At 39.7% G+C, this 13,492-nt stretch overlaps 1 protein-coding gene across 1 annotated transcript in view; it reads left to right on the top strand.

The window, feature by feature from the left end:
- Positions 1-8,302, top strand: part of ADARB2 (adenosine deaminase RNA specific B2 (inactive)) — a 330,253-nt gene extending 321,951 nt beyond the window's left edge. The window contains exons 10-11 of the mRNA XM_007948115.1: positions 5,579-5,757; positions 8,120-8,302. Of these exons, the coding sequence (XP_007946306.1) occupies positions 5,579-5,757; positions 8,120-8,302 (362 nt within the window). The remainder of the gene's footprint in view (positions 1-5,578; positions 5,758-8,119) is intronic.
- The last annotated feature ends 5,190 nt before the right edge of the window (positions 8,303-13,492 follow it).

Genomic DNA, 13,492 nt, shown 5'->3' with positions numbered 1-13,492 from the left:
GTGGAATTAAAGATTCATCAACAGTATTCTCACCTTCCATATGAAAAACTCATGGGCTTGATTCTCTGCCAATGCACCTCATGCATAGCCACCATCTCTATGTAATGGAGGCTTGTGTATTGTCCTTATGCTGAACAAGTTTCAGCAGAGCTTCCAAACTAATATGAATTAGGAAGAAGGCCTGGTGATTTACTTTCAAAGTTCAGCCAGTGAAAAACCTATGGATCACAATGGTCTGATCTGCAACTAATCATGGAGATGGAGCAGGACCAGTAGTATTTTGTTCCATTTTGCATGGAGTCACTATGAATTGGGAGCCAATAAACAGGTAACAACAACAGCAACATTCCTAAATGTATATGAAGACTAAAACCAAAAAACCCAAACTCACTGCCTTTGAATCGAATCTAACTCATAGTGACCCCCTTTGGGTTTCTGAAGTGGTAAATCTTTATGGAAATGGATTGCCCAGTCTTCTTTGCAAGGAGTGCCTGGTGGGTTTGAACCACCAACCTTCTGGTTAGTAGTCAAAAACCTTAGGCACTACGCCACCAGAGCTCTTTAAGTGAAGACTAATCCTACAAATATGGAAGAGATCCATATTTGTACCCATTCCAAAGAAAAGTATCCAACAGAATATGGAAATTATTGAACAATGTCATTAGTATCACATGCAAGTAAAATCTTGCTGAAGATAATTCAAAAGCAGTTGCATCACTATATTGACAGGGAACTTCCAGAAAGCAAGCTGGATTCAAAAGAGGATGTGGAACTAGGGATATCAATGCTGATGTCAGATGGATCTTGGCTGAAAGCAGAGAATACCAAAAAGATGTTTACTTGTGTTTTATTGACTATGCAAAAGCATTGGACTATATGAATCATAACAAATTATAGAAAACATTGAGAAGAATGAGAATTCCAGAACACTTAATTGTGTTCATGAGGAACCTGTACATAGACCAGGAGGCTGTCATTCAAACAGAACAAGGGGATACTGCATGGTTTAAAATTAGGAAGGGAGTATGTCAGAGTTGTATCCTTTCACCATACTTGTTCCATCTTTATGCTGACCAAATAATCTGACAAGCTAGACTATCTGAAGAAAAACATGGCATTAGGATTGGAGGAAGACTCATTAACAACCTGCAATATACAAAGACGCAACCTTGCTTGTTGAAAGTGAAGATGAATTGTAGCACTTCCTGAAGATTAAGGATTACAGTTTGCAGTATGGATTACATCTCGACGTAAAGAAAATGAAAATCTTCACAACTGGGCCAAAAAACAGTGTCATGATGAATGGAGAAAAGATTGAAGTTTTCAAAGATTTCATATTATTTGGTTCCACAATCAACACCAATGGAAATAGCAGTCAAGAAATCAGATGAGATGACTTATTGCATTGGGCAATTCTGCTGTAAAAGATCCCTTTAAAGTGCTCAAGAGCTAAGATGTCTCTTTGAAGATTAAGGTGCGCCTACCCCAAGCCATGGTATTTTCAATTACCTCATATGCATGTGAAAGCTGGACAATTAATAAGGAAGACCAAAGAAGAGTTGATGCTTTTGAGTTGTGTTGGCAAAAAATAGTGGAAGTACCCTGGACTGCCAGAAGAACTAACAGATCTGGAAGAAGTGCAGCCAGAATGTTCCTTAGGAGCAAGAATGGTCAGACTTTGGCTCACCTCCTTTGGTCATGTTGTCAGAAGAACCATTCCCTGGAGCAGGACATCACACTTGGTAAAGTGGAGGGTCATTGAAAAAGGGGAAGATCCTCAGCAAGATGGATTGACACAGTGACTACAACGATGGGCTCAAGTCTAGCAAGAATTGTGAGGCTGGCACAGGACTTGGCAGTATTTCATTCTGTTGTGCATAGGGTCACTATGAGTCAGCGCCAACTCAACAGCACCTAACAACAACAACAACAATCACAGGAAGGCAGAATGTCCTTTCTTTAATGAAAGAATATCTCTCACTGGAAGTGTCTACTGTAGGGCCCCCAAAGAACTCACACTTTACTCAATTCAGATTGAATTACACCCACTCTTCACTTATTGGCATGATTCATTTCCAGAGACCACTTTGTTAAGTGAAAATCTGTGTTGTGCAAAAACAGAGGATGACATCGGTCACAAAATAGAGAATTATTACATCATTTTGTTGTTGTTGTTGTGTGCCCTCAAGTCTGACCTGACTCACAGTGACCACTCCTTGTGTTTTTGAAGCAGTATCACTACTGAAGTAGATTGCCCAACCTTCTTTCCGAGGAGTGGCTGGTGGGTTTGAACCTCCAGCCTTCTGGTTATCAGTCAAGTGCTTTAGGCACTATGCTACCAGAGCTCCCTACATCATTATATAAATGCCAAATTACATTGTTACATAACTGCCAAACCAGTGATAATCATGGCCCAACCAAGTTGACATATAACCTAACTATCACAGCCAATTTTATTCTTCTCTTCCATCTTGGCATTCTTTACTGCCAGAAGTATGTCATTAATGTGCAAAATAGAGAGTAGATCTTTTACATTGTCATAAATGTGAAATGTCAGATAATGGAATAGTAGATGAGTGAGGATTAGATGTATTTGTGCTTGGATTACACCACTAATACCAAGGCTGTTCCACCAACAATTAATAACTATTTACTATGGCACATTGAACAGCCATTCTGGTGGCCTTCTAAATGCAATCCACTTGCCAACACATTCAGTTCTGTTTTTCCAGGCACTCCGCTATGTGATATGAAATCTGACAGATAACTGATGAGATTTAATAAGTTCCTTTCCTCTCACAGCACACAGTCCAGTCTTTGTCCCTTTTCTACTGTTGGAAAGTGGGACTGAAAAAAAGAGACTAGGGAGAGACCTGGAGTGTTAGACAGAAAGGAAGCAGGGCAGAGCTAAGGAGGCTGTCTTAGGGCTGCTGGAATAGAAATGCTACAAGTGGTGGCTTTAAAGAACAGAAATTTATTTTCTTACAGTTCAGGAGACTAGAATTTCAACTTCATGACGTGGTTCTAGGGGAAGGTCCTTCCTTGTTGATTTCAGTTCTGGAAGCTGAGGCAATCCTTGGTATTCCTGGTCTTATAGATGCATCTGTCTCCATCCTCTATCCTCCCTCGTGTGTATCTGTGCCTGATCTGATCTTCTCATAACTCAGAGTGATTAGCTTTATTTCCCACCCTACTCAAGTATCATCTCATTAAGATAACAAAAGAAAATTCCCTATTTCCAGACAAGGTCATATTTACAGGTATAAGAGTTAGGACCTCAACACATATATTGGGGAAACAGAATTCATTTCATAACAGAAACTATGTTGATTATTACACTATGGACCGAAAGAGTAGAAGAGACAAAGTGAAGTTAGACTGGGTTTGGGGAGAAAGGTCCTCCCATCAGAGGCCTTGGAAGAGCAGTGGGAGAAGGAGAGGATTCAAGGGACCCTGAATGTGGCCTCTGACAACTGTTTCTTAGTTATAAATGAAATATCCTAAAATATCTTACAAGTAAAAAACAAGAGATTTAATTCTTCTTCTACTTACTTTTGCATGCTGGACTGAACTTCTTTCAATGTGACTCTGAACAGAGACTGGGACATATGGCATGCCCCCTTTAGAATTTATTAGGGTTACATATATTATGTATGAAATTGCCATGAGGAAGTTTAGAATATTGAAAGCATCTGGTTTGTTTTCACCTGGGAAACTGCTCCTTGCCTCCAAACTGCTGCAGCTTATTTTTCTTCAGATTCCTTTCCTCCTTTGAAGGTTACAGATTTGCAAACATAACCTTCAAAGGAGAAGAAGATGAATGGAGAAGGCACAGCAGCATTAGAATCTTACATGGTTTGGAATTCTCAAGACAGGGTCACAGCATAAGGATGGTGAGATAACTCCATGGGTTTCCAACACTTTGGCAGACTTCTTGCCACAATGTTCACACAGAGATTTGTAATCAGAATTAGGAGCATCACAAGATGGCTGGGCAGGAGTTGAGGCTGGGGCTTAGGTTAGAAGTTTGAGAGAGTGTGATCAACCCACTGGTTGCTCGACCAAGTATTTTTCTAGAGTTCCTCCATTTTCTGATCTGTTTTGTGAATCTATTACTATAAAAATTGTGTAGTGTTGATTTAAAATCAGATGATAAATCTAACAAGGAGGAAAACACTTTAAAACAAGGACTTCCCTGAATTTTTTAAATATTTTCAGGACAGGACAAGTTGAATGATCATGCAACCCTGTCCTTAGAAGGGCCCTGTGTTTGGTTTAATACTCTGCTGTTGCTGTCTTAAACTCTTAATTCGTTTTAAACTTGTTGTTGTTGTTATGTGTCGTCAAGTCAGACCCAAGTCATAGCAAACCCTCCTTGGGTTTCCAAGGCAGTATCACTACAGAAGTAGATTGCCCCATCTTCCTTCTGAGGAATGACTGGTGGGTTTGAACTGCCAGCCTTCTGGTTAGCAGTCAAGTGCTTTAGGCACTATGCTACCAGAGCTCCTTTGTTTTAAACTAGAGTGTCTCACATTTTCCTTTTCACTCGTTGTTATTAGTTGCTATTGAGTTGGCTCCAACTCATGGTGACCTCATATACAATAGAACAAACCAGTGCCTGGTCTTAAGCTATCTTTATGTTTGTTGATATGTTTGAGTTCATTGTTGCGGCCATTGTGTCAACCCATCTCACTGAGGGTTTTCCTCACCTTCCATCCCTCCTGATGATGTGTCCTCAGTAAGCAAGCTAAAGTCTTAGACAATATTCTGTGATCCATAGTGTTTGCATTGGCCAATTTTCACAAGTAGATCACCAAAACTTTCTTCCTAGTCTGTCTTTGTCTGGAAGCTCTGCCGAAACCTGTCCACCATGGGTCACCATGCTGATATTTCTAATACTGATGACATGGCCTCCAGCATTATAGCAACACACAAGACACCACAGTCTCACAAATGGACAGATAGGTGGTGGTTCTTCTGCACCGGATGTTGTAAGCAGTCCTGTTTCTGGATCACACCTCTTGATTAATTATCCTACACTCTTAGTTCTCTCTTCTTTCTTGTTCATTAATGTTTTCTCTTCAACTGAATTATAAGTCTATGAATCTGTCTGGTATTGTTTACTACCCCTGAGATTTTGCCCAGTGCAGACATGGACATGCAGCAAGTGCCTAGTAAACACATATTCTTAGATTGCTTTTACATGGCTCCATTTGTTCATTAATTCATTCAACAAATATTTATAGAAAGGGAAAAATACCTGGGCAGCATTTTATTATTAAAAGTCGTCCAGCACAATCTCTTAAATTAAAAGGTTATAAAACAGGTCCCAGCAATATTTTCTAGCAAGAGGTAGTCATTACAGTTATGCTCAATTTTCAGCATTCATCCCTGCAGGTCAAATGATGACCTCTGCATGAACCAACCAGGTTTTAAATAGGAAAAACAGGACTACGTGTATGTGAATACCTCCTACCAGAGCAAACTAGACTTTATTTCCCATTAGCTGGTCTCTTGAGAGCCTTGTTTGGGGCCAGGAATATTAATGCTTGGCTGCTTTCTATTTCTCTGCTGACAGGAGTGAGTAATGCAGAAGCGCGCCAGCCAGGAAAATCTCCCCCCTTCAGTGTGAACTGGATTGTGGGTAATGCGGACCTGGAGATTATTAATGCCACCACAGGGAAGAGAGAGTGTGGGAGTTCATCGAGACTCTGCAAGCATGTGTTCTCTGCCCGGTGGGCAAGACTTTATGGTAAGGTAGGTCACACGTGTTCCTTTCTAGGGACAAGCTGGATGCAGCTGGACCAGGCTCAAATCCTGAAACACAGCTCACAGGTGATGAGCCTGGCAGGGAGTTATCATTTTGTCTACAGTGAGGGTGGCACACAACACAAAAACTAGTTCAGATTTTTGTTTCTTTTTCCTCAACTGCCCATGCCAATAGCACTTCCTCCATAGACTTAAGTTCTGAGGCTTTGACACACAAAGCCACCACCAACCAGGAAGGTTTCCATCCACTGGGACTGCATGCATATTAAAGTTTGAGAAACACATTTGTAGAAAATTAAGCAGAAGCATTAACACAATCATAAACACCTAATATGTTCGAGGCTCTACATATGGTATCATAAGAAAAGGCTCACAGAAATTTTGGGGAGTAGTTAACATTCCCAATTTAGATATAAGGAAGTTAATGCTCAAAAAAGTTAGGTAATTTCCCCAAAATTAAACAGGTAGTTGATGCCAGAGATGAAATTGGAATTCATTTCCCCCCAGCTCCAAAGCTTATGGTGCTTCTCCCATGACATTAGTGAGTCTGATCTTGTTTTCTCTTCTATAAATAGAAATGATAACTACATTTTGAGTAATTAAATTGAACTACAAACTTTCACTGACCCAGAGAACAGCATATTGTAACAAAAAAAAAAAGATTGTAACAAACATGCAAATATTTTGCTCATTTCCCTACACTTTTTTATCCAGACAAGGACTCCAAGGGGGCATTGGTGGTTCAGTGGGAGAATTCTCACCTTCCATGCAGGAGATCCAAGTTCAATTCCTAGCCAATACTCCTAATGTGCAGCTACCATCCGTCAGTGGAGGCTTGCATGTTGCTAGGATGCTGAGCAGGTTTCAGTGGAGTTTCCAGACCAAGATGGACGAGGAAGAAAGGCTTGGTGATCTTCCAAAAATCAACCAATGCAAACACTATGGATCATAAGAGCCCAATCCACAACTGATCATGGGGGTAGAGCAGCACAGGACAGCATTTTGTTCCATTGTGCCATGAGTCAGAGACCCATTCAATGGCCACTAACAATAGCTACATTGACTACAAATGGCAATGTGTTGTGATTGACTTACGAACAAATAGAAGATAGTCATACTAGCACTTAAAATAAACATTTTGTCTATTGAGAGAACACTGAAAATTGCACAGTTCTTTGGTTGTCAGGGACTCCTGCCTCTGTCCTTGCTCTGTCACACTGTGGTGTAAGTCAAAGTGTGTCTATGGCCAGGCACCCTACAGCTGTCACCATGCTACTCCAGCTACTGTCAGGTCTGCTTTAGGTCACCTTGCCATGCTTCATTTGTTCTATACACTAGATACAGTGTATGCTAAGACTTTGGTAGGTCAGAGGAAACCATTGATTTGTTCTTCCTTAACAAAAGGGACTTTCTTCCTTCACATATGTTCAAGGTGTTATCAGACAGCAGGTGGGCAGCTTGACTTCCAAAGCTGTCTCTGGAAGCTCCTTCAAGATCCTTCAGTATCGTCTAAACCCCCTCCCCTCCCCTTCTCCACTTCACTTGCCAGCAATCCCCTGACCTCCCTGTTGTGTGCTGGATTGGAGCCGTAGTTGATCTCTACCTTAGCCTGCCTTGTAGCACAGAGATTAAGCACTTTGGCTGCTAACAAAGAGGTTTACAGTTCAAATCCACTAGCCATTCCTTGGGAGAAATAGGTGGTAGTCTGCTTCTGTAAAAATTACAGCCTTGGAAAACCCTATGGGGCAGTTCTACTCTGTCCTACGAGTCAGAATCAACTTGTTGGCAATGGGTTTGCTTTTCTTGGTTTTAGGATGATTCCAAAGCATTGTCCATTGTGACTCAGAAACCTGACAAGAGAAATATCCAAGTTGTATTGTCTTCCTGATTGGCTAGCAATATCAACTCAATATGCTTCCTATTCCCTCCTTATCTGGTATTGTTTTACCTCAAAAAAAAATTCTTGGCTTCTCCTCCCACCTCACTCATCCTTAACCTATTTAGATCACTTAGTCTTCCTCCAGAAGGACACAGCTACATACTGTGTTCCTATTTTTAATAACAGACAAGATGTATGCTTATTTTGTCCATTAATCATTCACTCTTCTGGTTGAGCAAAGTTTCCTTAGTAATAGGTTTTCTATAGAATTGTGTAATAGAACTTGATACCTGCTACAGTTACTTTTTATAGTGTTGCTTTTTTTGTTTTAAAGGAACATAGAAATAAAAGAAAAAGCCTAAGATAAAGAGCTAGTTTTTGCTTGTAAAATTTATATGGTGGTTTGACTCCTCTGGGAAAGCCTATTTCTGCCACATCATTTATTTGCTCTTTCTTGTTTCTGTTCCACAGCTGAGCACACGGATACCAAGCCATGGAGACATTCCATCAATGTACTGTGAGGCCAAGCTAGGGGCTTACACCTACCAGTCTGTTAAACAGCAGCTGTTTAAAGCATTTCAGAAAGCTGGTCTGGGCACCTGGGTGAGGAAACCACCAGAGCAAGATCAGTTTCGACTAACTATAAATCATTAGACTCCTTTGCTATTCGACCGGAGTGAAACACTGCAGAAGGCAGAAGCAGTGTGTGTGTGGAGCGATGTCATGGTGTTGAACACTTCTTTGCACTCATTTTCCTTTGGTGTTCCTCAAATGCACAAGTGTTCAATGTTTGAAGAAGCAACTAAACTTGAAGTAGGCATATGCTGCTTCTCAGATGGCTACTCCCCAGATGGCTAGTACCAAGAACTCTGTCTGCTACACCTAAAGGTGTAAGTGCAGTTGAGTTATCTCTAGCTCTTCTTGGAGATGTCAAAGGGAAAGTTTCTATTCAGGCTGGGGGTCTTAGTTGCAGCCTTGAAAAGTGGTATTGAAACATTGCCAACTAGAAGTAAACTTTAGGCACCATTCCCTACCTTTCCTTGCCCTGTCATGCACCTCTTTAGCAATGCATTTCGTTTTCATTAGCACAAGTTTATCTGGTACTTCAGGGTAAGCCACAAGTGAAGAGAAAAGCCATGGGCTCCTCCCCAAAGAAACCAATAAGAGTGCTCCATTATTTTCATTATTCATTTATGTTTTGTACTCCAACTACTTTCAAAAAGGATTTGAGATGCACCATATTAAAACATGTCTGAAAGGACAAGAGAAATGAAGACCATTCTTGCAAGCAAAGGAATGGTGAGTCAAGGCAGCAAGGAGTTAAGATTTACAATTTGCAGAAATGCTGTCTAAACTCCCTAATAATCGAATGGTGCAAACTGACATAAACCTATTTAGTCAATCACAACTCTTAGTTTCTTTTGGAAGATGATGATAGCCATTGGAGAAGTTTGAGTTACTTAAGGGTTAACTACTACCTTGCAACCTCTTGACATAATAAGGAAACAGGGTCTTAGACTAAATTCTGGCATTTTAAGTTAATTTTTTAATAGAAAGCAAGCCCAAAAGCCATTCATACCAACTGTTTCTTTTGACTTCAGGAGCTACCAACTCTCTGTTCTTTTAGGTGCTCCAACCATAATGTTGCATGGAAAAAAAAAAAAAATCACTTAAAGCAAGTGTCAGATGCAAGAGGTAAGATTCTCTCACCTTTGTTGCAGGCAACAGACAGCCAGAGTCCTGCAGTTCACAGCTGGACATAGGACCATTTAGGAATTTAATCTAGAGCATCATTCTTAAAAGTAAGAATGTGGATTCTTATGCTCTATTCATGAAAGGGTGAGGAACATCTTTTAAAATATCTTTAGTCAATCCATTTAGCTTGAATTGCTTAATTTCATCAATGAGAACTCATTTTGCACATTCATCATGCTAATTGACAGGTCTCTAATTTCTCCAATTAAAAATCCATATCTGAAATTCATTATGCTAAACAGCAAAGCTTAGTAGTAGTAACCACCTCTAGAGTATGAGCTTCTTGGTTAGAACTCCAGCTGAGAATCCCTAGGGTGCACATCCCAGTTAGAATGCAAGCTTATCACTGAACCCAGGAAAAACAAGCATAATATCATGTTGTATATATTCAAGCATAATTTACAGCTATCATAACAGTGAGGCAAAATGAAACATATTGAGTTGTAGATATTTGTTATAAAAAGATAAGAAGTAGAGATATTAGTATGGAAATGAAAAATTTTCCTGAAATTAAATTTAAACTCACATTCATTACTCAAATTCTTTTAGGAAAAAAAAAATGGACAGCTTAGTAGACAACTGCTTTGAGATAAAGTTTCAAAAGATGTGAGAATGTTTTTCATGTAAATTGTTTATATCAAACTTTAACAAAAATTAAGGAGATAAAATGAATTCTTAATTCAATGTAAAAGGTAAGATCAAATGGCCAGTTCATGTTACTTTCTGATTATTTGACTTATCCCTAAGATGAAGTTTAGAGAAAACTCTCCCCAGAAAATAAATCAATGAGAGTCGGTTTGCGGCTTAGACACTCTCTCACCTGTCAGATATCTGAAGCCTTTTTCTGAAAGTATAAAGGCACAGTCAGTTCTTGGTTGGAATATACAGCCTGAACTTAGAATTACTAACATTCTGAGCAGTTTCCTAAAGTATATGTATGCTTTACATAAAAGTGCTCCAAATAGTGCTCTTTCTACAATGAGAAGACACCCATTAACAATAGCAGTCTTAACCATTATAGGAAAGATAAAGTACCAATAAACATACAAACAGGCACATTGGATGTCATTCATATTATCTGATTAGAGACTTGGAATCATTCACCTCTCCAATAATAAATATTCCACAATGACTGAATTTCAGCTATTTTATCAAAATTCATTTTTTCTAAGGCACTGGATATCCAAAAACAACCCAAACTTCACTAAAATATAAATATCCACTTCTGGGAACAGCCACCCATTAACTCCAATCTACCCATTAGCACTAGCATAGGCATTCATTTATTTGATCAACAGAAGGCTCTTTGGTGAGATCAAAGCTCTGCAGGAGAAGGTTTATGGTGAGAGTACAGTCTTTAATGCAGCAAGAAGTCAGTTTGAGAAGCTGGAGCTTTGCCATGGAGGAGTTGTCAGAGTAGGGACTAGCAGGAGATGAGAAGGAAGAGGGGGAGGAAGATCTCAAGCTCTAGACATAGAAGCAGCAGTGAGAGAAGAAAGAGTTGAGATACCTGGTAGTAAACAACAAGCTGGAAAGCTGATGCTGGGCTAAAGACACCCTTCAAGGAATAAGGGAAAATAGAAGGATTAAGGAGGGCAGTTAAATCAATCCCATGATACTTTCATTCTCTGAAGCAAATAGGTGGCCAATCAGGGCTTCATTACCATGAGTAGATCACACTACACAGAGCTTGCTCCTGACAGTCAGAAGTCAGATCCAGCCAAGAAGAAGCCAGATCACAGGATGGTAAGTAGCATCAGGCAGGACTGGAGAGGGCAGACCATATCAGTCCAAAGACAAAAGATCCAGTGGTAAAAGCCTAAGGATTTCACTGTCATTCCAACATTATTTTTAGACTGGTTGTACCCTGAATAAGAGCTCTGTGGTGTATTAGACCAAAAGGTCCACGGTTCAAACACCCCAACCGCTCCAAAGAAGAAAGATGAGGCAGTCGGATTCTGGAAAACCAATGGGAGTCACTACGACTTAGAATTAACTCTATAGCAGTGAGCTCTACCATGCATTTTTGACTGAGGAATTAGAGTCTTGAGTATAGCCCACCTATAACTCATCTGGCAGTTCAGTAAAGAAGACAAAAGCTCTAAGCCTCTTGGCTACATATTTTCTATATTGGCATAGTGCCTAAGGCATTTGACTGCTAACCAGAAGGCTGGTGGTTCAAATCCACCAGTTCACTACTCGGAAGGAAGATTGGGCAATCTACTTTCGTAGTGATACTGCCTCAGAAACCCAAGGAGAGGTCACTATGAGTCAGATCAGACTCAACGGCAGTGAGTTTGATTTTTTTTTGGTTATACTAATACCTTTTATCCCTGTGATTAAAGTACAAATAAATCAACAGCACCTTTATCTGCCTCCAAAGCATGCGTTGCTTTCCTGTTGGGGAGATAAACAAATTTGCCTGGTTCTTAGGCAAAAAGTCAGAGTATGATCATTAATGAGCCTTTTCACAGGAACTGAGGAAAGAGGAAAGTTACCAGGCCATTAGCTCTGCTCGTCCATCACACAGGGTTTCACAACAATGTATAATATCAAGTTACTGAATTTAGGATTTCTTTGGTTTTTGTTTTTGCCAAGGAAAAGATTTGCGGGTGTATTAACTATTGTTTCCTTTTTATTCTTGTGATTCTCTTTAACTATGTATATATCTATCATGCCACCACTGATTTTGTGATGAGTCTTGTTGTTCCTCAGAAATGTCAAGCTGAGTTGCTTTTCAAACACATAGTTCATATTTTTCCCACAGAATTTCCTTTTCACAGGAAGCTATTCTTATTAATAAAGTTAAGTTAAACTTTTTTTTTTTTTTTTTTGTATAGTGGTTACCATGCCTGGAGAGCCATAAACAGTAAATACATAGTATATCAATGCCCAGAATAGAATAGTAACAGTATTTTGATGAAATCCTATTTTTAGATTATAAATTTCAAGATGTGTCTTATAGTACCTTGTTAAAATATTAAAAATTAGACATTTTTACTTTAGAGGAACTTATATACCCATTTTTTAAAAGCCATTCTAATGAAGTTATCTGTCTGATTGGCCCAAAATACAATAAATATCCATTTCTAATAAAGACCAAAGGGAAGCTAGAAAAAGGTTTTCGTTCATGTAAGTAACCATTCAATTGCTATGACCACCTCTTTTGGCAGAAGTCTCATTTAACATTCAGCAAAATCTGATGTACCTTTGCTTATTTCTCCACTATCCTTCCTTAGTAGAGTTTTCAGAGCCCATAATCCAGACCAGGACCAGAAAAATCACTTTCTGTGCAATTTGAAAGGTTATTCCAGCTTTGAGTTTTTGCAGAGCTCATGGTTGGAGTGAAAATTTTTAAACTCTGGATTCTACAAAGGACTGTAATGTCATCGGGCAACACTTAGCTGGGACAAACCTGCCTCCCAGAGGGTTTACTGATATTTTCTGCTTCTTACAGGCAGAGTTGATAGTATATGTGGAAGGGCAGAAGGGAAGGATGTGGAATAGAAAGGATGGGATGGAAAGGTGGAGCATCTCACTGTCCGTGATCCTGACTAATCATTGCAAGCTGGAGCACGGATTCTGATTCAAAGGATGATGAGGGGAAATGAGGAGAGAAAAAGAAGAGACAAGAGATACATACAGGCTATTAGAGAGATGACCACAAATAACAAATATGATAGTGTTCCCATATTGTTTTCCCACCCCCTCAATTATGGAAAATTGGAGAGATATGTGACCCCATTGACACCATTCTTCACTTATTCTCCACCAATTCTACCTCTGGTTTTCTTTCTCATTCTTCTGTCTCTCTTTTCCCTCCCTTTTCTCCCCCCCCCCATTCACCTCTTGTGTATCCCTAAATCATCTTCCTCCTTTCTCTTCTTCATCTGTTGGGGGTTCGCTGGTATTACTGAGAGATAGTAAGTCTCAGTCATGTTCCTACCCCTTAGCTCTTCTTAGCTGATCTATGGCATCAAGTGGATGCTCCTGATTAGATAGGTTCCCCTGATGTGTTCTTGTGACACCATGTCTAGAGGGATCCCAAAGTCTTTCATGGACTCTTGGAACATACCCATTCAATTTGAC

This window comes from Orycteropus afer, unplaced genomic scaffold, assembly GCF_000298275.1.
Source record: "Orycteropus afer afer isolate SDZICR_OR568_19922 unplaced genomic scaffold, OryAfe1.0 scaffold00203, whole genome shotgun sequence".
NCBI lineage: Eukaryota > Metazoa > Chordata > Mammalia > Tubulidentata > Orycteropodidae > Orycteropus > Orycteropus afer.
Note: the sequence above shows the minus strand (reverse complement) of the source record. Positions and strands in the feature narration are given on the sequence as shown.